Source organism: Egretta garzetta, unplaced genomic scaffold, assembly GCF_000687185.1.
Source record: "Egretta garzetta isolate BGI_Z169 unplaced genomic scaffold, ASM68718v1 scaffold68, whole genome shotgun sequence".
NCBI classification, from domain to species: Eukaryota; Metazoa; Chordata; class Aves; order Pelecaniformes; family Ardeidae; genus Egretta; species Egretta garzetta.
Window position 1 is genome coordinate 6,582,825 of NW_009260774.1, and position 25,983 is coordinate 6,608,807.

Below are 25,983 nucleotides of genomic sequence, written 5' to 3' on the forward strand. Positions count from 1 at the left end.
GTCACTGATTGGCTTGGCCTTGGCCAGCGGCGGACACGGGGAAAACTTCTAGCAGCTTCTCACAGAAGCCACCCCTGTAGCCCCCCCACTACCAAGACCTTGCCACAGAAACCCAATACAGTTCTTAATCTGAAAGTATGGTTACGTGGCACCTATAGAGACACAGTGCTATTACATCCATAGTTCCACTGTACTTTGACTTTCTCATCGATAAGTCTAACATGCTCCCTGCAAGGAGATGGAGTTTGCTTGGTATGACAATGTGCACCAGAAACAGAACAAATATGAAATCAGCAGATAAGAGGTTAATCTCGAACCATGTAGCATACATTCATGTGAATGGTATCTAATTTTGCCTTTTAACAATGTGCGATATGTATTAGAAAAATCTAACTTCTGTCTTTTTTTTTTTTGAAGGTTTTGTATTAAGATCACATTCTACTTCATTATCGAGTATAAAGTCAGCCTTTCAGGGGAAATAACTGCTAGCAAGTTGATCCTTTATGAGTATTATTATTTAATATAAATATTTGATGTCTTATCTGATACTGTTTAATAAGTATTCTTAATTTATTTGACCTGGGATCATTTTAGTAGGGGTATTTTTGTGGTTGTTGCAGTTTGTTAGGGTTTTCTTTTATTTTTTATTTTGGAATATTATTTTTCAGTCCCAAGGATTCTGGAGAAATATGGGGAAATACTGCTTTGGACAATGGTAGTCTTGCAACTGATCTATCTTTATGGCAAAGAAAATCCACTCGGGTACCAAGATTTTAGTTAGAGTGCTGTAAATCTAGTTAAAAGGTAGCCTATTACTCATTCCTTTGTCATAAAGTATTAATAGAGGTGTTAATGAACTGTGCATACACTCCTTTAAATAGTGATTCAGTTGCATATTAATTTGTTTTCTTTTAGTACATTAGTAAATGAGAGTTACAATTAAATAATCTATGTTCCTCCTTTTGGAATAGGCTAAGAGAGGGGTGCATAAATAACAGAAAATATCTGAACTGTAAACAGTGAAAAAAAATTGAATTACTGATTTGTCTCCTTTTACTCCAGTTAGCTGTTGAATTTCTTGCCACCACTCATTCTACAGGCAATGGTACTCATGTCTGCATGTTAATATGGATTAGGGAACTGAAATAACAGTTAATTTATGTCTTAAGGTTTCCACTGCCATGAATTTCTTTCTTTGTTGTTGTTATCTTTAATAAAAAAGTAGAATGCAACTCTCTTCAACTTTACAGATCTGACAACTTCCATTAATAAGTTGTGTGTGTGACCTTTCAGATTTTTAACATGAGTTTTGAAAGATTTTACAAATGAAATAATTGTTAAGGTAAATAAAGAAACCTGCTCATATGTACCATTGGTTTGCATATTTTCTGCAAGTGGACACTGTTATTTCCCTAATGACTAAACCATTCATGCTGCAAGTTTATAAAAATACATGATTGTAAATGACAAATATTTTAATCTCAGACACACAGATGCATCCTGAATGACAGAAGTCAATCCATACACGTTTTCTCCATCATTTTGTGGAACCCTATCTGAAGCTGGAATAGCTTTTATTAAAACTGCATCAGTCTAACACATAAAATCCCTTGATTGATTTAATGCTTCAATTAACAGTTGCTTCATTTTATTCCAGTCTTTGAGTATGGTGGTGGCAGAGCCTGTGTCAGTTTTCAACTTTGATTTCTTTTTAGATAGGAATGTCATTGTAAATCATTTAGAAGCGGAAATTAGTAACAGACCCCCCTAACAGTACTTCCTTCTGTAGTAATGAGATGTTCTAATTGCTTATAATACAGCAATTTGTGATGATACGGGGCTTATGGACAGAAAACAGACTCTTCAGAAGAAAAATGTTCAGCTATAGTAAAATTCCCTGTAAAGTGTTCAAGGGAATAAAATTCCTTTTTCTACAGTTCGACATTTAGATTGACATATTGTAGCTTCACTTCTAGATGTGCCACTCAGAAATACCCTCAAAGTTTTAGGAGGTTAGCTTGTAAAGTAGTTGAGCTCTTAAAACCTATTAAAAATTGAATGTGCTGGTACTCTGAAGATGTTAATCTGTTCCTATATCAGAATCCATCATGGAAAATAGATGAGAACCTTGGATCTTTTTGAAATTTGGCAGTGCATTCAGCGTATATTACCAGCAGATAATAACTCCATCTCTTATGGCTGCTTACATTTCTCTTTAAAGGATCTTGTTGTTAATCGTTTGGAACTTTGCCAAGCTGTAACAGGTTGGGCTGGAATTTTCCACTTAAAGAAAAGGGCAATATGGATTCCTCATTTCCTGCATGCTAAATGAAGCAGGGGCCTGTGGGAAAAATAGCATGCAATCAAACAATTAAACATTCTGCCATAAAGCATACAGCTAGGGAGAGGAGTTGATGTGAGTGTATAGCTTGACTTCTGGCTTCTTCCATCCTTTCAACACTTAACTTCATGACTTTGTTTTGTGCATAACAAGGTATAACATTACATCACTTACTCGTGAGTGCTGGCATAATGAAAAAAAATGCATTTGACATTGATAGCCCTGAATTTGATCATGGGTTTGGGGGTATGTTTATGGTCTTTTGGGCTTTCTTTCCTGTTTGGAGATTTTTTTTTAATTGGCTTGGTTTGGGGGGGAATTGTTCTTTTAGTTTATCCCTAACCAGCAGTTGAATGACTTGAGTACTTCTGGGACTGAAACATCAGCTACTTCTGTGTATGTAATCAGATATCCAAGACCAATGCAGTACAGAATGCTCTGTAGATCCTTGAATTAGAAATCCTGGTCTACTAGATTTGTAAGCTTGCACCCCTTTTTGGAAAAACTATTTGCTCATAAAGATCATATTTGCTCTCCTTAGCCTTGGCTCAGTGTGACTTCTGACTCTATATCATGCTCATTTTATCTGTAGGCTCCAGTTTGGTTATTTTGCATGCACTGCACCCTAACTTCTGAAACTCAGACTTATGTGCCACGTTTTGCCTGGGATCCCTATCCTCTGGTGACAAAGATAGCAAAATAGAAAGAAAATCTAACTGGACCCAGTCCAATTTTCTTTCATCAAGAAAATCCTCCATAGCACCTGTAAATATGCAAGGTGAAATATCACTCCCATGCTAAGAGTTCCTTCTATTTTCTTCCTTTGAGCATGTAGGTGGTACTGTTTTCTCTGGCTTTTGGGGGTGTGATAGTTGGCCTCAAGCTTGAACAGAGAACACTGGTCCTTCTCTCTCTGATGCACACACAGCTGTTCATTTCCATGGGATGCAGAACTGGGGGCAGTGACTCACCTGGAGAGAGCCTTAGCCATCCTCTACTTGAGTCAGACATAGTCCTCTCTTGATCCTTCAGTAGTGGCACTAGATAAACTGACTTCATAATTTTGGAAGATACTTAGCCATTTATTTAGAGTGAATCAGCTGTGAGATGGTGAAATCCTGACTGTCCCATAGGCATTGGATAGGGACACACCTACATCTAGGTTCTTGGTGTATTATGATTACATGCAAAGACATTCTGTATCATCCTTACCACTCCATGATGTGCAGTGTAGGTTGATGGAAAAGAAGTAACTTCTCTGTAGTATATGTGATAACATTTTGTTATTTTGAGGCTTTTGACTGAAACTGGAGCTGGAGCTCTATCTTGAAATTCTGTTCCAACAAGACTTTCATCTCAACCATGCTCTTTTGGCACTAATAAGGCCAAAACTCAATTTCCTCACAAGTGTTTCTAAGGCTATTTTGCTTTTACGTTGCAGTTGTTCAAAGCACTTCACCCTTTTCAATATCTCTGCCCATTTAATAAACAGAAAATTATAAATGAGATAATAAATTTTGGAGACCTTGAGAAATTTTGGGCATTTTCACTAACATTTGTTCCACCCTGTAGGAGAAGCCTATATGAGAATGAGCCGACTGCCAGAAGCAGAGCGCTGGTACATGGAGTCACTGCGATCCAAGAGTGACCACATCCCAGCCCATCTCACCTACGGAAAACTTCTGGCTCTGACGGTGAGTTAATCAGCAGCTCCTGGGAGCTGGTCCCAGGCCCTTCGAGTAGGTGAGGTAAAAGGATGGGAAGACTTTGTCCTGAAAATTGCTTATTGGCCTAAATGTCACACTATTTCAGTCATGCCTTCTAATTAAGGATTTTGACAGTGTCACTTTTTTGTGAAGCATTGCATCCATTCCTGAAATATCACCACCTCTATGTCACAAATGAGTGATTTAGATCGCTTAAAGAACCACTGTCAAAGGTGTTAGCAAAAGCAGTTTTAATGTCATGTTGTAAAAGTGCGACTTAACAAAGTTCGATGGCAAGGTTCACCCTGTTACTGTACAGCACAATCATTTGAACAGTGATTCAAAGCTACCAAGGCACAAATCAAAGTTACCAAGACAAAATCAAAGTTACCAGACTACAAGGTACACAATATTGGTCGCTTACCAAAGATCTGCCACTGGTAAAAAGTCTCTCTGCCTCAAGGAGCAACTTTGAGAGGCATTCCAGCTCAAGGCGAGGTCACCACCATGCAGCCAGGCTGCTTAGCCAGGAGAGCTCAAAGAAGGCTCACTTCAGCTGTCATATTTATGGACTGAAGTGATTGGCTTGTAGTCATATTACATGCAATGGGAAAGGTATGAATGAGATTCCTTTTACCCACAATTTTCTTTGTTCCTTGATAAATGAGTTAATTGCATGACTGGTGTTCCAAGCTCCTATGCATCAGTGCTCAGGGTGTCACTCTGCCTCTTTGTGGGTTTTCAGAAAACAGATTGAAACTAGAAGAGTTCTTGTCCTGTTTATGGCTTACGGCGTTACCTCCTTTGGAACCCGAACCAAACTACCACTGGTTTGGTTAAGGGGTCAAGGTGCATCATCACACTCTGTGCCTGACAAAAGCAGTTATTATAGCACAGGAACTAAATAACAGATAGTAATGAGTTCTCTGGTTTAAAAAGCCTATATTATAAGTCGTTTAGATCACAAGTAATGATATTAATACAAAAAGATATTCAGTGTTTGACCAAGTGTTGTGGCAGCCTGTAGCAGCCTATGTAGGCTTGGGGAAGGGTGGCTGGAGAGTTGCCTGGCAGAAAAGGACCTAGTGGTACTGGTTGACAGCTGGCTGAATATGAGCCAGCAGTGTGCCCAGGTGGCCAAGAAGGCCAATGGCATCCTGGCTTGTATCAGAAACGGTGTGGCCAGCAGAAGCAGGGAAGTGATCATACCCCTGTACTTGGCACTGGTGAGGCCGCACCTCAAATACTGACCTCCTTTGGAACCCGAACCAAACTACCACTGGTTTGGTTAAGGGGTCAAGGTGCATCATCACACTCTGTGCCTGACAAAAGCAGTTATTATAGCACAGGAACTAAATAACAGATAGTAATGAGTTCTCTGGTTTAAAAAGCCTATATTATAAGTCGTTTAGATCACAAGTAATGATATTAATACAAAAAGATATTCAGTGTTTGACCAAGTGTTGTGGCAGCCTGTAGCAGCCTATAAGCAGAGCAGAGGTGTCACCTACACTTTGTGATGTCTCATGCTTTGAGTTTTCACTTCTTTAGGATTCTTTGAGCATGTGAAAAGAGACGCTCAACTACTAAAAGCTAGTTCTAAAAAGTCAGAAGAATTGGACTTTTTCATTTCTTTAAAGTTTACTTTGCCTTTTGAATATTGATGAACTTGTAGCTCCAGCTAAACTAGCCCCATATGACAGTTATAACAGAACATCAGTCCCTCCTTGGTTTTCACTCATTTTGAAGATGAAAATGGATTTCTACTTTATTCACTAAAATAATTCTGTTTTAAAATGAACTGCTATGCCACCTGGACACCCACAAGTCTATGGAACAAGTCTGGTGAGCAGCAGCTGAGGGAGCTGGGGTTTTTTAGTCTGGAGAAGAGGAGGCTGAGGGGAGACCTTATTGCCCTCTACAACTCCCTGAGAGGAGGTTGTAGTGAGGTGGGTGTCAGTCTTTCTTCCCTGGTAACAGGCAATAGGACGAGGGGAAATGGCCTCAAATTGCACCAGCGGAGGTTTAGGAAATTTGGACATTTGGGTTGTTAAGTATTGGAACAGGCTGCCCAGGGAAGTGGTTGAGTCACCATCCCTGGAGGTATTTAAAAGACTTGTAGATGTGGTGCTTAGGGACATGGTTTAGTGGTGGAATGGCAGCATTAGGTTAACAGTTGGACTTGATGATCTTAAAGGTCTTTTCCAACCTAAACAATTCTATGATTCTAAAACTGCCTTTCACTTGTTTTCCATTTCTCATTCCTGTTTTTCTGACCATATCCTCTTTCCTGTCTATCTCTTCCACATTTAACTTTCATTGTTCACCCCAAACGGTTTTGTATTTCCTTCCTGTGCTGTACTGATACACCTTTGTATGGCTTTTCAGTCCTTGTACCTCAGTCTGAATATCTTCCTCAACCTTTCACCCAGCTGTAAGCTTTTACTCTGACCTTGTTTCTGCCCTGTCCAGTCTTCAAGCAAAAATGTCCTTGGACACAGGGTAGAGATCCAGTGAAGAAAAATACCTCATAATTCATTTCAGCAGATCCATTGCTGCTAAAACTATCTGAATTTGGAAAAGGGGGAGAAATTAGAAGGTTTTTATATGACCAACAAGTGACAATGTAATTAGAAAGAATTAAAAACTGTTCGGTGTTATCAGTTATCATGTAATGTCAAATACAGAGTTTGATATAAAACTACCTGGATGGGAATTTTTAGCTTGCAATGGAAGTCAAGGTGCTAGTGTTGTATCCCCACTGTCTGTGACTTCCAGGCCCTGGAAAGGCAGGTTTTATGCTAGAATTTCCAGTTACAGTTAAAATTTCTTGGATATTGACAAAAACATGCACTTACTGATTACCTTCCTCTAGGATAGAACTGTAAGTAGGTTGTACAGCAAAATTTCCTACTTTACCTTGCTTTTCTGGCGGATATCGTATCTTGCACCTAAGAGTAATAGCAGAAAGTCAGCGTTACTGGTTTCGTCTTAGCAGATCTTTGACACAAAAGTTCTAATTGATTAGAATTGCTGTGGGGAAAGAAAGAGTTTCCTCAATTAAAACCCTTTTTTTTTTTTTTTCTTCTATTCTATTCCACACGTACCACCCTAGCCCAGTACTCCTCTGGTTAATTTTGCATTTCCTGAACTGCTGAGTATATGAAAGATGAGGTCTTCTAGGGAACGTCTTGAAGTTGTTCTGGGAAACAAGGTCTCACAGTTTTCTTCAAAATAGCAAAATCCCCAAATCCCGTAACTCTACACAAACATTGTAAGCCACTAAAAAGAAATTTTTAATTTTGTCCCCTCATTATGAAAGTTGAGTTACAAGATTAAACATTAGTGGCACACCTCAGCTTTGGGAAGGAGTGATGAAAAATTCTTATCGTAGAATTGAACTGTTTACTTTTGTCCGGGGATATAAATGCAAGATGCCTGTGAGCTGGATCATGCCTTGAGGATCTGAACTATGTTTGTGGAAGAATGTGTCTCATTAACAAAAAGGACAGGAGCTATATACAACTTTGAACACTGAATACTGCACCATGATAGGCAATAAAATACTCTGCCTATCCTTTCTCAACACACACTTGCTTACCTATACTTGCTCTGTGCTGTATTTATAGTCTATTCTTATCACATTTGTTTGTTATCATCTCTTGACACTTTTTTTCTTTTATTAATGTTGCTTCTTCTGATATTCATGGCAATATGTACAGATAGGGTTTGTGTCCATTCTGTTAACGGCAGCATGAGCTAAAAAGGTGGTGCTGGTGTCCTGTTGGCTTGTAGTGCCATAGGACTTCATAAACACATAACAAGGGAACATTTTGATGGCAAACTAATTAGAGATGGCAGAAAATATTTCACGTGGTTATTTAATTCATGGGGAAAAAATTTCTTTGATCTATTGAAATTTGGCATTTACTTCATTTAATTCTTTCAGTTACAAAGTCTGAAAAGACATTCAGCAAAAAAATGGATGATGAAGAGACTTGGCAATAGAATATGGATTTTTGTCTCCGTGTTGGTCACTCATCCTTAATCAGTTTTGCAGCCTACCATCTGCTTAGTGATTCACATTAAATGAATTTTGTCTAGTTTCTAGTATACTGAGCTGTACTAGTGTTAGTTCCCATCGCAAATATATGATTGATGTAACTGACATGCTTCCTGGATGTCTGCATAGACTTCTTTGGGATTCAGTAGCGTTAGAGCTGCTCCCTTTGGCATAGTTGTTTCAGCCCATACCTAACTTGAGGTACCACCATTATTTATTCTTCTGCTAAGCTTTGCTATCTAGGCTCATAAATTTTCTCACAGCCTGTATATTTAGGAGAGAGAAAAGCCTACTTCAGTTTGTTTTCGGATGTTAGAGGAGAGATGGTTTAGAGGCTTCTTTCCCCTCATCTGTTGGAATCAAACCTTCAGACTTTTTGCAGTCCTGTTTCTAAATGTAAGAGCTGAGACAAAACTGTTGACAACAGTTCTCTGTGTCTGTTTTCCAGGAGAGAAATGTTAAGTTGGTTGATGAAGTGAAGGGTGGAAGTGGGTGCTAATATAGATAGAGAATTTTTCTCTGGCAGTGAAATTGGGGGGTGAGGAAGGTTTCAAACAAGTTCCTAATTTCCAGCCAGAGGTAATTCTAGTATAAAAACCAATAGCAGTAAAGTCAAACCTGTAAAGTTACAAATTCAGCTACATTTTACTTCCTGACTTAAATTCCAACAAAATGGCTTAATTTTAACCCTAGCTTTTCTGCCTCCTCAAGTCTGTTGTCAGTATTAATGCTTACTAAAAGCAGCACGACATGATTCATTTAATCCCTCAGTGCTAATCTGGATACCTGGACCGCCTTTTTGCACCTTCTGTTTTCTTTGCCTTTCATAAGAAACTGTGAAGGCAACCTAGGCCCAGTGTGTAGACTAGAGATTTGCAAAATTACTTGCTCTTTACAGCAGGCTATCCTTTCCCAGCTTTCAGGGAAAGCTTTTCAAAATTTCATAGAAATAAATGAGCATTCTAGAATGTGAGCTATTTGTTTAGTTCATGTTGTCTGGCCTTGGTCCTGTCAAACACAAACTAGGAACTGCACTTTTTCTAAATCCACAATGAACTGTGTGTGTCTTTTCTTTTTCTTTATTAGTACTGAGTTCCACAGCACACTTAAAGGCACCATATACTAGATGAGTTTATTAGCTTAGCAATGAAAAAAATGCTTGGGTTTTTTATTATTATTTCCAACATGAACAATAACCTGCGCAAACAATCTGGTCTAAATAAAATGTTAACTCTACTTTGAGCAGGGGATTGGGCAGGATGATATCTCAAGGTCTCTTCCAACATGAATCATTCTATGCTTCTGTGTACCTTTCTTTGTCTTCATGCTGAAGGTAGTTCTAGTTTACTAAAATGCAATGTTTTGAATCAAAGTTGAGGTACAGACATGCATTGAATATTAACACCTATTATCCTCTCCTACTGAAAAGAGATTTTAGAGGAAGATTAGCTTCTACTAGAATGGATTACCTTTTGCAAGGTCATGAGTGGCATGTAAAACTGTGAAGAAGACAAGTCACAATTCATCTACTGTGATAAAAAAATTATTATAACCATGCTGTAAGTGACAGACACTAATTCATTTCACGTTGATTTTACCAGTTTCCCATTTGCACGTAGCTAATGTCACTACTGTTCCAAAGGGCAATTTAAATTTTAAACTTGCATGTTGTGAGAGATGAAGTGAACAGTAGTAAGCAAAAGCAAAGTATATGCTATTTAATTTTACTTGTACTATTTTTTTTTTGGTTTTTTATATAGACTAGACTAGACTAGAATAGAATATTTCAGTTGGAAGGGACCTGCAATGATCATCTAGTCCAACTATCTGACCAATTCAGGGCTGAGCAAAAGTTAAAGCATGTTATTAATGGCATTCTCCAAATGCTCCTTAAACACTGAGAAGCTTGGGGCATCAACCACCTCTCTAGGAAGCCTGTTCCAGTGTTTGACCACCCTCTCAGTAAAGAAATACTTCCTAATGTCCAGTCTAAACCTCCCCTGGTGCAGCTTTGAACCATTCCCATGCGTTCTATCACTGACTACCAGGGAGAAGAGATTGGTACCTCCCTCTCCACATCCCCTCCTCAGGAAACTGGAGAGAGCAATGAGGTCACTCCTCAGCCTGCTTTTCTCCAAATCAGACAAGCCCAAAGTCCTTAGCAGCTTCTCACAGGACATGCCTTCCAGCCCTGTCACCAACTTTGGTGCCCTCCTCTGGATGCATTCAAGGACATGAACATCCTTAAATTGTAGGGCCCAAAACTGCACACAATATTCAAGGTGAGGACGCACCAACACTGAATAAAATATGCTCAATAAAAGCACATACTACTTGTAAATTATTTAATTCGTAAGTTTCCATATATTTCAGAAACAGTTTTCAAAACACAACACAACGACAATGTTTTATTTCTGTGCAACATTCTCTTCAGAGATGAACATCATTGACAAGCTTTGAGGGTATTAATAAGTTGTTTGTTTGTTTACTTCTGGAAATGCTTTAATGAACAGCTAAACATGTATTTATCTGAGAACAGGAGAATTCCTGAAAAAGGATTTTATTTTTTCTGAGTTTAGAAGTAAGTGAAAATTGAGAGTATACAGTGTTACAAGCCCAGTCTCTGACAGGTGAATAGACAAACCCAAACCTGAAGAAATAATATTTTCTTCTCTGATGCCTACACAAATTTTTGCTTATGTATACCTGGGAATATGGAAAGATGCAAAACCAAAATAACCCAATAAATTAAAAAGTGAAATAAAAATACAAATAAATCAAGCTTCCCTTCCGTACCCCTGAAAATTTGCTGATGAAAAATTCTTATCCATCAATAATAATTCTAAATATTAAACATGGCATTTCTTCACAAAATTATTCTCAGTAAAGTTTACTTCCTGAATAACTTTAAGATACATCAGTAAAACTCAGAATATACTGTTAGCTTGTAATAACTGTAATTTACATTGACACAAACCAAACCAACCATACAAACAAAAAACAAACCAAAAATAGGTGTTCATTTGTCATTGATTCTTGAAATGCATAAGTGGTATAGTTCTAATTGACATGCAATAAAACCTTTGGAGTAAAAAATTACTTATTAGTACTAAAACAATTCTGTCTTTATTTTAATGCAAATATTTATCTTGAGGCTTGTTAATTCTTTTGGAATACAAGAAATACCAGGTGGACTTGGGCAAGCTGCTGTATATGCAGAAAAAAACAGAATAACTTAAGAGCCCTGAAGGAATTGCTAATGAATTTACAGTCTTCTTACCCAATATCATAAGTCACAAGTATTTCATAACCCCCATACTGGATAATGTTATATGTTCATATCTAAAAATTACAGCTCACTAAGCTACAATTTTCCTGAAAATATATTAGAACAGCATAATTTAGCGTTTGAAAAGCATGATTAGTAGCTCAGCTAGTAGAATAATTGGAAAATAGCCAGTTGTCTGGGGCTTAAGTTCGTGCTTTTCTTTTTTTTGTTATGTAGCTCTTTAGGACTGCAATGCTTTAACATTGTGTATTTCCAAGTGCTTTTCGTATCTTTAACTTATTAAGCTGCATAAATTACGTGAGAATTTTATTTGTCAATGTGACATGTTAGTTGACCTAGCCAATCTCCTGGTAGCACGGGAGTTTGGCACCACAGCAACTGAGCCTCATCCCTTGCTTAGGTAATTTATTTCTATATCACAAAGAAAAGCATAATTTTTGTAAAAGGCTTTAAAATTGCAAGGCTTCCAGTTCTGAGATAAAAATGAGTCTGTCAAAAATGACAGTGCCAGGTGAGGCCTTGAGCATGTGCTGTAATTCATTTTCCATTTTATGAGGAGACCTTCTAGAAGAGAAAGGGTTGGATATAATGCTAAAAAAATAATTTATAAGTAAGGCTTTTACATTTTTTTTTCTCCTCTCACTTTAGTCTTCTTAAGAGAAGACTAAGAAACCCCCCCTCCTAATGGCTGGCCTCTCTGCCGTCAGGCAGTGGGTGGTTGTTATAATAGCACTCTAGTCTGAGAAGCTTTATTTCAATTATAAATAAATCTGTTTTGAAGTTTTGTTTTATCTGTTTTGAGTGAACTTGAGCCCACAAATCACCCCTCATAGCTTGCAGTAGTGCCTATAATTGCTGAAGTACTTAGGGGCAGCCCCATATTGTAACATTTAGCATGTTGCACCTAGGAATTACAGGCTTTGCTGTATTTCTTTGGAAAAAATTGCACAGTGTTTTCTTGCATTTTACACGGCACCACACAGTGCTGTTAATCTCCTATTTTTTACTGGCTTGGAAAATCACCCCAAGTGCTGTAAGAAAAATTTACTTTGCCTTGTAAAATTTCTGTGTTACAGCTCCAAACCGTATTTAATTCAGTAATAATCACCCTAGAAGATTCCCTAAAATCTAAAATATTTTATTTTAAAATGTTTTCTCCAAAGGGACATGGGGAGAAAACATAGACATGATAGAGACTGGCAGTGTTTTGGATTAAAATAAAAGAAACAGGATTGTGACATTCAAGTATCAACACTGAAGTTAGATACTTTTTTTAAGTTTCAAAATACTCCCTCCTGAGTGGGTGGCCATATTTTCCTCCGCAGTTGTTTGTAGCTTATGTTCCTGACAAACAGAAGGCCAGAGAGGTATTCTGCCATTTTTGTTTAGTTGTGAAATTACTCAGAGTGCCACTATCAAATACCCTATTGTGTTCAGTAATGCGTGTAGTCCTTGAAAGTCATCTCAAAATAAATATAAATAAATGACAACATAGAAAGAAATGGAAGGTAGTAAGAACAGAAAGAAATGGGACAGCAGGGGAAAAGGGGAACATAGCGTAATATGGACAGACTAATTCAACATTTACTATTTCTGTAATTACTTGCTCCTTATGTTTCAGCGCAGAAAGGAAATTTGCATATCTGTTGGACAGCTCTGTCGTACTATAATTTTTTATGTCACTGGTTGATTGCTACTCTCTCTAGATTTACACAAATTGGAAGAAAGTAGGGATGAGGTAGAACAGTCATGATGTCAAAAGAATTGTGACTGTCTTTAAGACAGAAATTGAAATGCTGTATGTCAAACTTAAGTATGATTTTCTAGAACAGTTTATCCCTTCTTCTAGCAATCATTTCCTTTAAAACAACAAAAAAACATTTTTAGTAATACTTCTTTTGGGAATGATAAATAAATGTGTACATATATAGAAATCTTTAATCTATGGAAAGAAATTTTCTGAATAGGTCAATTTAATTAGGTGAGCAAAGCTGTTAGATATTTCATTTTGGGAGGCTAGATCCCTTGGCTGTTAGTGCTGCTTCTAGGAAGAATTTTTTAATGAAAATTGGATATTTCAATTAATCTTCCATCATAATAAAGTATCAATGACATTGAATCCTTCAGAAGGCCCTCCCTAAGAAGTCAAGTTAAGCCAAGCAATAGCCATTGCTACTTTTCCGTCGTGTATTCAGTTTATCTATGGAGTCTGACACAGACACCACAATTTTTCTTGCCACTTGAAATCCCTTGAGGGTTAAAACTGATCCAAGCACAAGGTTTGGATTTAGTACTTAAATTTGCAAAATGTCAGAAGTTGTTTTTATTTTTATTTCCAGTTTGCAAGCAATTCACTTGTAGGTGATAGGAGGAGTGGGTTTCCCTCTTCAATGTGGAAAGTCATGTTTATTGACTTCAGAACCACGAGCCCTGTTTTTTTAAGGTTTGGTTATCTGGTGTATCTGGAGCATTAACACCTCCAGGCTGAATGTCAGGATTTCCGAACTACAGAAATTTCAATAGCTGACATCTATTGAGCTGGTATTTCTTCTGAGGTTGGCTGCATGCCATAAGTATTGCATCCATAGATACACTTTTCAGTCCCCTTAGGACGTAGTTTGGCTGCATGCCATATGTAACAGAATTAATTGTAAAACAGAGTATTTTCATTTAAATATAACATATCCGTTTAACTAGTTGGTAAATTACTCTGGAGCAGGTATTTAGGCACATAACCCCTCACTAACCTCCTTTAGGGATCTCATCTTCTGTATCTTGTTTCTAACTTCCTGTAGACAGGAAAAGGGGAGCCCTAAACTTCTCACTTTACTCAACATAAATTTAAAGCTTGTTGTAGAAAACATCACCAGCACAGGATGAACTGCTTTCATGAAAGAAAGATCTTTTTGCTTTGCTACATGGTTGAATATAGCCACCAGTTACCTGTTATTACTCTGTGTGTAGTAGTTTTGTCAGTAATAATAGAAAAATGCATGATACAGGCCAAAATTTACCTTAGAAGAAATTCATAGGACTCAGTGAAAACTGTATGTGGAGATAGTGAATTTATATTCTACTGACTGGCCAGTGAAATATGAGTAGATATTAAGACACTACTTTATCAGAAAATATAAAATGTGGCTTAAGACTGAATGGAAAAGAAAGTACCTAACATGGAAATTTACTTAACATTTCATTGCATATTCTTGATATAAAATCTTCTAAAGCTTAATGGTTGAGGTGAACATTTCGATATGGGTCTAGACAGTAAATAAATCACAAGATGTTGAAAGAAATCTGTTCTTTAAAAGTTTACTTAAGACTGTAAACAATCTTACTTGGTTTTAACAGTGACGTAATGAGGTAAATTCCTTTTAGACTTCAAATTGCCCAAAAAGAAAGACTGAAAAATGGGTATTTTACAAAAGACCCAAACAAAACAACCAAAAAAACTTCAAGGGGGAAAAAAAATCCTATGCCTATATTTCTTTCCTATATCATTTTGAATGCTTTAATAAAACGAGAATGCTTTTTGTGATGAGACCCATAAAACAAGAAAATGGATGTCAAACAGTTCTAATATATTATTGCTTAATCAGATACATACTGCCTTACTTGAAGAAAACATCACCTTAACAGGCTCTGAATCATGCCCTAAGCCAGTAAAGTTATGAGCTGTGCTTTAGATTCCTAAATCTATGTATAAGCAGTGGTGTCACATTCAAAAATGCTTAAGCACCAGTGGATTCCCACCGAAGTCAATGGGCAATGCTTAAATCTCAACTCTCTGTTTGTGATGCCATTAATTATCCCTGTAGATGAAAATTCAAGAACCCAGTTTATGTTATTACTCTCTAAACTAACCTTGAATCACAGAAAAATCACACCAACTTCTGTAGAATCTCAGTCGGGCTACTAGATGGATTTTTAGTCAACAAAAATCCGCCTGTGGTTGAAGGAGGACTAACATGATATATTTAGACAAAAATTAACCACTTAAGGTGCAAATAGAGGATTAAACTAAAACAAGATGATGCATTTTATTGATCCACCAAGGCTTATTTCTGAAAGTAATTTACTGGATTACACAAGGAGTATGCATAGACTCAGCTGCACATGTGGACCCTGGTCAAGTAAAATGACTGGGAAGGAGAATCATGATGTCAGGGCCAAGGGTATGTGAATGCACCACTTGGACAATAATGAGAAATTTACACCTCACATTTACTATGAGGTGAAGATTTGTATATGGTGAATTATTGTGGATTAGTAGATACAGATTTATACCCTAATTTCCTCCAAAGTGATCCAGTTCTTGCTCCCATACACTGAGATTAATATATTACATCAAAGAGGAATAATTTTCGCACGTTCTTGAAGTTGTTAGCCAAAGCAGAGGATCAGTACTAGTAACAGTATTGTTTTTCACTGTGATCATATAAGGATACAAGAGAGGAAAACTTTGTTTGAAGGGACAGCATCTTTTACAAGCCCACTGGTATTAGTTGGGCAAAGAAGGGCTTTGCATGACTGTACACTCCTCCCCCTACAACTGTTTGTTTTTCTACTGAAATACATGGTGCTTCTTGCTACAGCTCTTGCCTTGTGTGTAAGTTTTTCTTGGCCAGATGTTAACCTTTAGAAGTCATTGCTTGTCCGCCATGTTCAGAGTTTTTTATTTTATTATGATAAAGATGAGGTGAAGAGGCAAGATTTATCTCTTTGCTGCACAGGAAATAGAGACTGAGATAAATTTTGGACCTTAGCTGTGAATAATGCAAGTCCCATGTTTTTTAGTGGGACTAGCATTTCACATACAAATTATGGTGCAAGTTATTCACATTGTAATTCAGGGTGAAGAAGGAAGAGTTGTAGAAATAACAGCAAAATTAAGGGAAAAGAAGAATCCATCCATTTATACTAGATACTAAAGGAATTTCTCAAGTCTTAATATTTAGAGGAGGGATGGGGAGCTTGCATATGTCAATGGCCTCATTATAGGGTGCAACTCTCTAGTTCCTGTTTCTTTAGTTCAGCTAACTAAAAACTTTCCAAGACTTTATCACTAATTTGCTCAGTTATGCTCCATTTAAATTGTATTTTGCCTGTCCCATGACAACTTCTGTAAGACAAAAGGAACTGGTTATGAAACAGATATGCAGGTCTGCAATAACTTAAAAAAACATGAAATGAAGTCAGAAGTTCAATTCAGACCTTTTTACTATCTTTGCATGGTCTCTCTGTGACTTTAAAATGTCCTAGAGAGGAAGAAGGAAATATGTAAAATAATCATTTTTTCTGTATTCAGTGTCCGCAGTTTAATCAATCTTCCATTAAGAAATCTTTTCATAATTCAATTCCTTTTATTAAAAAATGTGAATGCTTGCCAAGAAAAATTGAGCAGATGTGGAGAATGACAGTCAACTGCATTTATGACACGAATTTAGTTCCTTATGCAATCACATTATTACCAGTTAAAGCTGGTAAAACAATATTGAAGAGTGAAGTCTCTGGTTTACTGATTAAACCCTTGCACACTTTGAAGAATGATGAATATTTACAAAATAGAAAGTTGGTTTAAATTGCAGAGACCACCTAATTTGTTGAACCACCTTACTGGTCGCCGCTGTGTCATCATAGTTTCCACAAGAGAGTTATTCAGAGCTGCTCAGCTGTATTAATCTTTTCCAATTTTACCAGCATCTCAGGGTCCTTGGGCCTCCAGCAGTCTGAAACACAACAGCTGCCTCAACATGAATTTGGCACAGTTTGCCATCAGAGTCAGGAAAAAATTGGGGTGGATATAAAACCAGTAGTTTTGTCCTCAGTTTTGTAATGTTTGAAGGATAAATACAGGGTCTTCTACTAATGCATCAACTGCCCTTAGCTAGCTCTCTTCTTTTATTGTGGTGATTATAACAGTCTTTTGTAGGAAAGCCCAGTTAAACAGTAAGTCTGACTATATTAGGGAGGTTAGATTCATTGCCCTGGTCTCTAGGGAAGAAGCAACCAACCAAACAAAAAACTCCTTGCAGTCAGTTTCTACAGAGAACTGATCTTAAAAATCAAGCTGCTGAATTCATATTTAAACACTTAATTGTTTGGCTTCCAAAACTGCAAGCAACGAGCCATTCTGATTTGAAGTCTGCATGGTTTGTGAAGAGAGCAGTATTTCCGAAAGCCAGGACAACTGGTGTGCTAGGTTATAGAGCCATGTGTCAGTTACATTCACTTTTTTCCTTTTAAATTCTCTAGTGTTGCTGGAGGGCAGTAATCATAGGCAATTCATCTTTATTTAGGCACAGGGGGAAAAAAAAAGAAGCTTTCATTTGATGGAAAACTGTTGAAAGGTTGTCCTCGTTATGGGCATTAGAGTAAAGTCCAGGTCCAGTAAGGAGAATATCAGCACAGTCTTCCAAATCAATTATTGAAGTGTCTTCATTATGTTTCCCTCCCCACCCCCCACCCCACCCCACCCCCCCAGCAATGAGATTGCCATTCATTGTTTTATGATTCTTTCTCATTGGTCTCAGCACTGAAAAGCCATAAATACGCCAGTGCGTCTATGCAGAGGATCTCCATTAGGGCTTGGGCTAGGACCACCCACACATTTCTCCTGAGCAAACCAGTAGCTGTCAGATAGCACCTTTTCATTAGCTACCAACCTGGACTGCATGTGAACTGGTGACCAGCAGGTGAAAGGTATTTTGTATCCCATTATTAATCCTTAGAGCCATCAAGTCCTTCCATTAAAATCTTATGAATAACTTTTTTATCCTTCAAATAAGCCTGCTAGCATGCAGTTGTAAACTTACATTTTTTGCTTTGTAAAATTGCCAAAGCATGTGGTTGTGCATATACAACTGCACACCCTGCTGCTAGAAATTGGGAGGTTTCCAGTGGCTCTCAATGCCTGCATTTGTATGGGTCAGTACACATAACGGTGAACATGCACACTAAATACCTTCCTGCATCAAATTGGTATTTTTCAGCTGTTTAAACAATTTTTTGGATTTTCCTTAAAAGTTAGAATTTTACTCCCTTATGCCACGTGTTTTATTTAACACGGAACACATACAATGGGGAAGGGACAATGACAGGGATTGCCATCTTAATCTAACTACACAGTGTGTGCATTCTGTTTTGGCAGTTAAGGTGTGCATTGGATAGTTGAAAAAAGTTGATAAATGCTAAATTATAATTGTAAAATAGCCCAATTCTGTCAAGTGATTGGATTTCATATAATTTGACACAAAAATAAGGTGTATTAAATCTATGCTGAGGTATTGACATTTTAGCAGCAGACAGATGTCACCGAAGAGGACATTTTAGATGGCGTGATGCAAGGTTCATCAGAATGCCATTCTGCAAGAAAATGCTTTCATTCTTTTTTTTAATTTTTGACGAATATGGATATATGAAAATGGTGGCCAACATGACAAATGTAGCTGTGCTGATTGTTTATAGTCAGATCATTTTATGTCTTGGATGATAAAAGGTAAAATTTTTCTCACCTTATCTGTTAATGAGTATTTGTGCCTGTTAATAGCACAGTCATTCCTTTGATGCTATGTAGGCTGGCACCTGTCATCATTATGTACTCAGGGTCTCCTGACTGGCCTGAACTTGAGTGCGATACGCTATTTGGAAAGTGCCAAAAAGACTAGAGCAGTCATATATTTTTGGTGATCCCAGTAAGTGAAAATTAATCATGTTTGACAAATGTTTGTGGCCTTATAGTCATAGTTCTGTAGGCAGAAGCTATGTATTTTGTTACCGTATTCAATGAACTGTCCTTTTACGTTCTAGGAATAGACACAGAGACAGCGTGCAACCAACTAAAACTAATTATGTCAGTCTGTTAAAAACAGCAATGATGCAAAATCTGTATATGTTAATTCTGTCAGGATTAGTGATACATATGCTTGGTGCCTGTTGTTTTGAAGCCTCAAGGACTTACGTATGTCGTGGTACCTTTTGCCAGACTAAGAATGCCAACCTTGGAGTTAAATGTGCAAAATTTAGTGTTCAGTTATCATCCCTCCCTCTCCCACCATGACGCTAATTATCTTAATTTGAATAATTATTTTATACTGACCCAAATTTACATTGTGTTTTCTATTGGAGCTTATTTTCTTTTTCACTTTTTGTTCTCAGCTATGGTTGTATGCTATTTTAAAAAAAAGAAATTGATTTAATCTGTAGATGTCTTTACTGCACGAGTAGATGAGGAAGAAACAGTCTGGGCTACATGTAAATTTTTTTTTGTTGTTTTGGCTTTTTGGTTTTTGGGTGGGTTTTTTTTAAAAAAAAAACAGGGTTGAGATGCACTGCAATATAAGATAGTGCAGTCTATCATGTAGTTGCACCATTTGGTTGACAGGACTCTCGTGCCTTGTGGATATGGTTTTAAGGTATATGGGTTTAGCAAAGAAAGTTTACTAAATAATGAGGCTAAACTCTTACCTCCAATGAACATTCATTTTGTGAAACTGGAATATTGAAAACGATAAGCCTGCTTGTCTCTCTGCCAGGGTGATCTCTTGGAAATATGGCCTCTGCAATGGTTTTAATGGAACCTGGTCTTGATATAGTTCTTGGTGTGCTGCACAACTTCTTTCTCTCTCTTTATTTTATTGTCTCGTAGGCCCTTGAGGGAAATACTGAGAATCTGGAGCAGCTGTAATCATGAACAGACCTTATTATTCCTATGTTAACTTGTGGGATAGTGCAGGATGTATGCAGTGTCTGTTTCCAGACCACAAAATTTGAGAAAGCCTATATGCTTATATCTGTGAAATAACACTCAAGGCAACCTTGAGAGGTGCAGACCACAGTGCACTTCCACTGTGGTTAAGCTTAACTGTTCTTTATTCTGGAGACCTTCTATTTTATAACACAAACCGCAGCAACTAATTTCATGGGGATAGGGATAAGCAGGTCACAGGTATCTTATTAAATAGCTGATGGTGATTTGTGTTTGAGTATCAGACTAGGCTAATCCAATATTGCTGTTTTCCTCATGAAAAGAGTAATGACCACTAATGGACCTGCTCTGGCACTTGTATACTATAATGCAACTTTAGTGGCTTGATAATTTCAGTGATAAGAAAATCTGTGGGGTTTTTTTTCTGACCATTTTGTTATACCATTGAACATTGTCTTTAAAACTCACCTTTCTATTTCAGTTATGTTGTATGGTTGATAGAATTGTTTTCTGATTAAATCTTCCTTCCCATATTAAAATCAGAAATATTTTCTATTTTTTTACTTCCTGCATTACAACAAAAAATATTTTCTATTTATATACCTCTGTTTGTGGTGACTTTAGTGTTGGCTGTGTATACAATGTTATTTAGGACATGAGGAAATGGAATGAAGCTGCATCAGGGGAAGTTCAGATTGGGCATTAGGAAAAGGTTCTTCACTGAGAGGGTGGTTGGTCACTGGATCAGTCTCCCCAGGGAAGTGGTCACGGCACTAAGCCTGTCAGAGTTCAAGGAGTGTCTGGACAATGCTCTTAGTCATATGATTTAGTTTTAGGTAATCCTGTGAGGAGCAGGGAGTCAGACTCGATGATCCTTATGGGTCCCTTCCAACTTGAGATATTGTATAATTCTATGATTTCATAGAACCAAAACATGGTTTTTCCCTTCTTCCCTTCTCCCTCTTTTTTTAAAGAGCATGACTAGAGCTGCCTCCAACTTCCCTTCAGATTTTAGCTTGGGTCTGTGTAATGCTCATCCTGATGCCTGTCCAGAAAAGTAGTGTGGAGATTGATGTTCACCCAAAGCCCTTTACAATATTTTTTGCAATACATTTCTACTACTTCCTTAATTCTTGGACATTGATGATGTTGGACACATTTCTTCCTCAGTCTGGAGATCTGCAGCATAAAGTAGCTGACCACAAAACTTACTGTAGCACTTAACTTAAGTAAATATGAATGTTTAAGTCTAGTGATAATAGTAGTTGTTTTTCTCTAGTGCCTGGAATTTGGAAATAGTAACTGTACATGATCGCTCCATGGTGACATGCTGTTAAAATAATTTTTCCCTGTTTTTTTTTTTTTTTTTTTTTTTTTTAAGGGACGCAAGAGTGAGGCAGAAAAGTATTTCGTGAAGGCTATTCAGTTGGATCCCACCAAAGGAAACTGCTACATGCATTATGGTACGTTTCAGATAGATAGGGTTTCCACACATACTCCAGGATTGCTGTTAATCTCTCTGAGTGATTAAGGATTTGAAAAGTGCTGCTGGCAAAATACCTTCTTTAAAGGGAAAGAAACTAATCTACCACGTATAACTTCATCTCCATTTCAATTTGTTAATCACTGCGGAGAGGTGAAGATTTTCATATTTTGCATAGCTTTCCTCCTGTGAGGGGAATTCAGCACTGCTGCCTCTCTGGGAAAGAAAAAAGGCAACTATTGCCATATGTCCAAGTTTCATGGCCTGGAATATTACTATTAACAGTTTTGGCCTAACTTCTCTGGCTGCCGGTGGGTGGGCAAGCTATACTTTAGTGTGCATGAGTTCTGTATATCAAAGTGTCTGCTTTTTGTTGAAGACTTAGGGGCCTTTTATCTCCCTCCTTCCCAGCATCTTCATGGCTTGAAATGGATAAGTATTACAAAAGTTTTTGACAGGTTGGCTATACCATTGTCATACTAGGCCATGCATGTGCTTAAAGCACAAGTTAATTTGAAGCTATCTTTATAACTTTGGACTGTTTTTGCTAGATATGCAAAAAATATTTCCAGATGTGATTAGTCCCAAAGAACCAAAAATATTTACCTTTATGGACCAGTTCTTACTGTATTTTAAAGATGATAATAGACAAATCTAAAAATGAAAACTATGTAGTCTCAATTGGAAAATATTGAATGACGTAATAAATTTCAACTTAGTTAAGAAAGAAGGTAGGGAACCACAGGCATGCTATATATCTCTCTGTATATTGTTTTAATTTCCTCTTCTGATTCTAACTGGTAAATGTAAAATAAATGAAAATGAGTGGCCAAAAGGGAAAATTAATCTCACATAATAACCATGTTTTTACTTTGTGTGATTCCTTTGTCTGAATTGCTCACACACTGTATTTCTGTTTGGTCCTATGCAGTGTAAAATTCTGTATGTTAGGCTCCCAGAATCAATGCATACATTGTTACTTAGAACATGTCATGGTATTTAAATGTAGCCCAGCGCTGCATTATTTTGCATTATGCATCATTGCAGTTAGTGACCTTGTCTTCTATTTAAGCCTGTACAGGTAAATCTGATAGGGGCATTTGTGCACATAAGCTCCATTATTTCAGTTGGATATAAGTATAGTTGGTATCTCAAGATAATGAGGAAAAGTTGCAGCAGATAGTTTCTTGAAATCCTACTCAAGCCCCTTCCAGCCTTTGTTATTAAGAAATCTATCCTTAGTTATTAGGAAATCTATTTGCATACAAATTCAAAGGTAGGTCTCAGCAATCCATCTGGGCAATTGCAGTTATGGTAGTATTTTATTATAGGTCTAGACTTTTTTCTTTTTCTCCCTTATTACTTCATCAACTTGCCTGTCTTTTCCTGCAATATTCCTTGTGTTGTTTTCAAGTGCCCTATAAACTAAAAGCAAGGTTATTCAAATCATCATTCATGTCTGATGTATTGACTACTTCATTACCAGACTACAATATTAAAATGGGGTATTGTTTCCTAATTAAGATTATTCACTAAAAAACTTTAGCAAATTTTTCCTTTATTGTGTCACAGGTACAAAAAGTGGTTTCTGTGTCCTTGTGCAGAGGTCATTATTGCAACATAAGTGAGATTCTGCTCTGCAGATTAGGAGTGAAGGGCAAAATTTAGTCAGTGTTTGGAATACCAGGATAGTAAAATGTGATGCTGAAGGACTGCAGACACAAGAAGGTTCTCTATACCAGTCACTAGATCTCTGTCATAGAGTATTATACACAGAGAGCTCTACTGAATGGAAGTGAAACCTTTTCTTTTGATTGTATAACTTCTGATCACCTCACCAAATTCAATGATGTTACTCCATGTTTATATCAAAGTAGCTATGAGAAAGGTACGGTTTACTTCTTGCCTGGCTTATGTGTCTGTGCAGTACAGGTGATGTCACTTCAAGCACAGGGCTTTGTAAAATTTGGAATAAATTATCCTTGCTTTTCTTTCTTTCTTTCCCTTTGCCATTTCTTTTCTTTTCCCTTTTCCTTCCCTTTACCTTCCACCTGTTTCTTGTATGGATCGGGAATCTGTAGTGTATGTTACCAGGGACACTCCAAATATTACAGAGGAATCCCTAGTGAACACTTTATGCTTTATCTCTACATCTTAGTTTGTTTTAGCACCTTGTCGCAGGTACAGTCCATATCCTGTATGCCAAGTGTTAAACTATGAGGAAATACATCCATATTTTGCACGTAAATCCTAGATATTACTCTTTTTTCCCAGCGTGAAGATGTTGGAACAGAGAATAAAATATTTGGCATCAGCTCTAAAAAAACCACATACCTCATGGAACAGCCAAATGAAAAGAGTGGTCAGTTGGGACACCACAGTGTGTTGATGGAGTGGCAGGAATAAATGGACTGAGATTTTCTTCCAAGTGCACATGCATGCATGCACACATTTGCAATTTGTGCTCCCAGGATGTGCAGATGTTCTTTTTGACTTCTAAACTTTTAGACTTTTTTTGAGCTTTCAGGAAAAATTCTCAATATCCTGTATCTTTTAAGAGGCTTGTGTTTGTATTATAATGTGCTTTAATTCAGGCTTTAAGCCAAGCTATTCTTAGAAGATGTGATTTGGTGCAGGAGTTGGCTTATTTGATCACATGAAAGTTTGGAGAGAGGTGAACAGTTTCATGGTTGCTTCTTGAGATAATACCACCACAGCACATTTCTCTGGTCGAGCTGATTAGTTTTGTGTAGGTAATTTTCTGGCTTTGGATTTCAGTGGATTTAGGTTTAAAGCAGTGTTTCTTAAACATTACACTTGGAGATGTCTGAAGGGAGAACTAGTGGGAAAGCTGGAGAGATACAAATCCCTGCCCACTCTAGACATGACGCCAATTCACATTGGACATAAGGGGAAGTGGCTTTTGTGCTAGTGACCAGAGAGGGTGGCAGTCCCCCCCTCTCAGGCTGAAATGTAGGCAGCTGCTCACCTGTCCACCTTTTTCCCTTCTTTTCCCTTTTTCCTTTCTCATATGCCAGTTACCTGAACATCTGAACTTTGTGCAGAACCATTGTCTTACAAATAGGTGGTCTTGGTGTTTGACCTAATCGAGCTACTCAGATACATGGTACACTATCAGAAACACCTGGCAGATGAAAGAAAGAAAATGCATGTGAAACAGGAAGAAAAGGGCAGAGGAAAGAAGCACATTTTATTTTTAATTCTCTGGCAATTAAAATCTTATTTGTGGCACAACCTACATATTTTTAAACTGAAACACTGGAGAAGATTATTTCAGATGCTAAACTTGAGTGCCTCTATAAAGTTTGAGGCTTTTAATTGGATATTTTTGGTACACATTTTTTTCAAGAAGATTTAAAGTGAACAGTTTTGATTAAACTGAGTTGAACTTAATAAATGCTTATTTGTTTTTGAATTTCCATCTTTGTTTTCTCTGGGAAAGTTTTCTTCAAAATATCCCACACACATCTACTCAGAATATTGGCTTTTGTGCATCCCACTTCACTTTGGATGTTTAACAAGTATGCCATTTTGGATCCTGCAGGACCTCAGTGGCTGCTGTCATCAACAGATCGATGACATAATTGAAATGGTCTCCAGTGACCATAGAGAGGACTCTTTCTAACCTAGGTGCCTCAATTTAATGCTTATGGTTGGGTAGAATGAATCCAAGTATCAGTCTGAGAAACCCGAGAGATATACCTATGAACTAGTTCCAAAAGAATTTTCATATAAATATTTTAAGAACATGTTGGCATCTAATGAGTCAGTGAGTCAAATTTGTTAACAAGTGTGCCAAACATTGAAATGTTCAGCCAGGTCAGACCAGTGACATTGTGGCCCAGAGATTATTTAGATTTGGATACAGTATTGACCACCCATAAAGGAAACACAGATGTCCCCTTTTGGTCTGTACTGAGCCTATCTCAGGAGAAGTTGAAGAAAGATTCTGTATAAAATTTGTCAATGCAGAGAGATGAGATGAACTTCAAACAGTGAAATACTTAAGTGCTTGTCTGTTTGAAAAGAAACAAAAATAAATTCTTCAGTACCTTTTCATTGAAAAGGCTAGCAGTGTAATTGTGGAGTTTGAAGTTGTTGAAGGCTTTCTGTACGAGCTTTCACTTAAACAAACAAGCAAACAAAAAATCCCATAAACTACATTGAAATTTAAGTTGTGCAAACATTTTACCTCCAATACTGTCTCACTTCCTTTATAATTTGCTGTTTAAAAAAAAAGAAAAACAACAAAACCCACCGCTGAAGCAGGTTTCATTTTACTTATTTGCTAAAAATAGATTTTGCTGGCATACCTCTTAAAGTGCATACAGTGGCCTTTCCCCAAAATAATGAAAATGGAGTGCGGAAAAAAG

The 25,983-nt window shown here is 37.3% G+C and overlaps 1 protein-coding gene across 1 annotated transcript in view; it reads left to right on the top strand.

Moving 5' to 3' along the window:
* Positions 1–25,983, top strand: part of TMTC2 (transmembrane O-mannosyltransferase targeting cadherins 2) — a 246,136-nt gene that overhangs the window by 180,095 nt on the left and 40,058 nt on the right. Inside the window, exons 10-11 of the mRNA XM_009646330.1 lie at positions 3,914–4,035; positions 21,488–21,569. Of these exons, the coding sequence (XP_009644625.1) occupies positions 3,914–4,035; positions 21,488–21,569 (204 nt within the window). The remainder of the gene's footprint in view (positions 1–3,913; positions 4,036–21,487; positions 21,570–25,983) is intronic.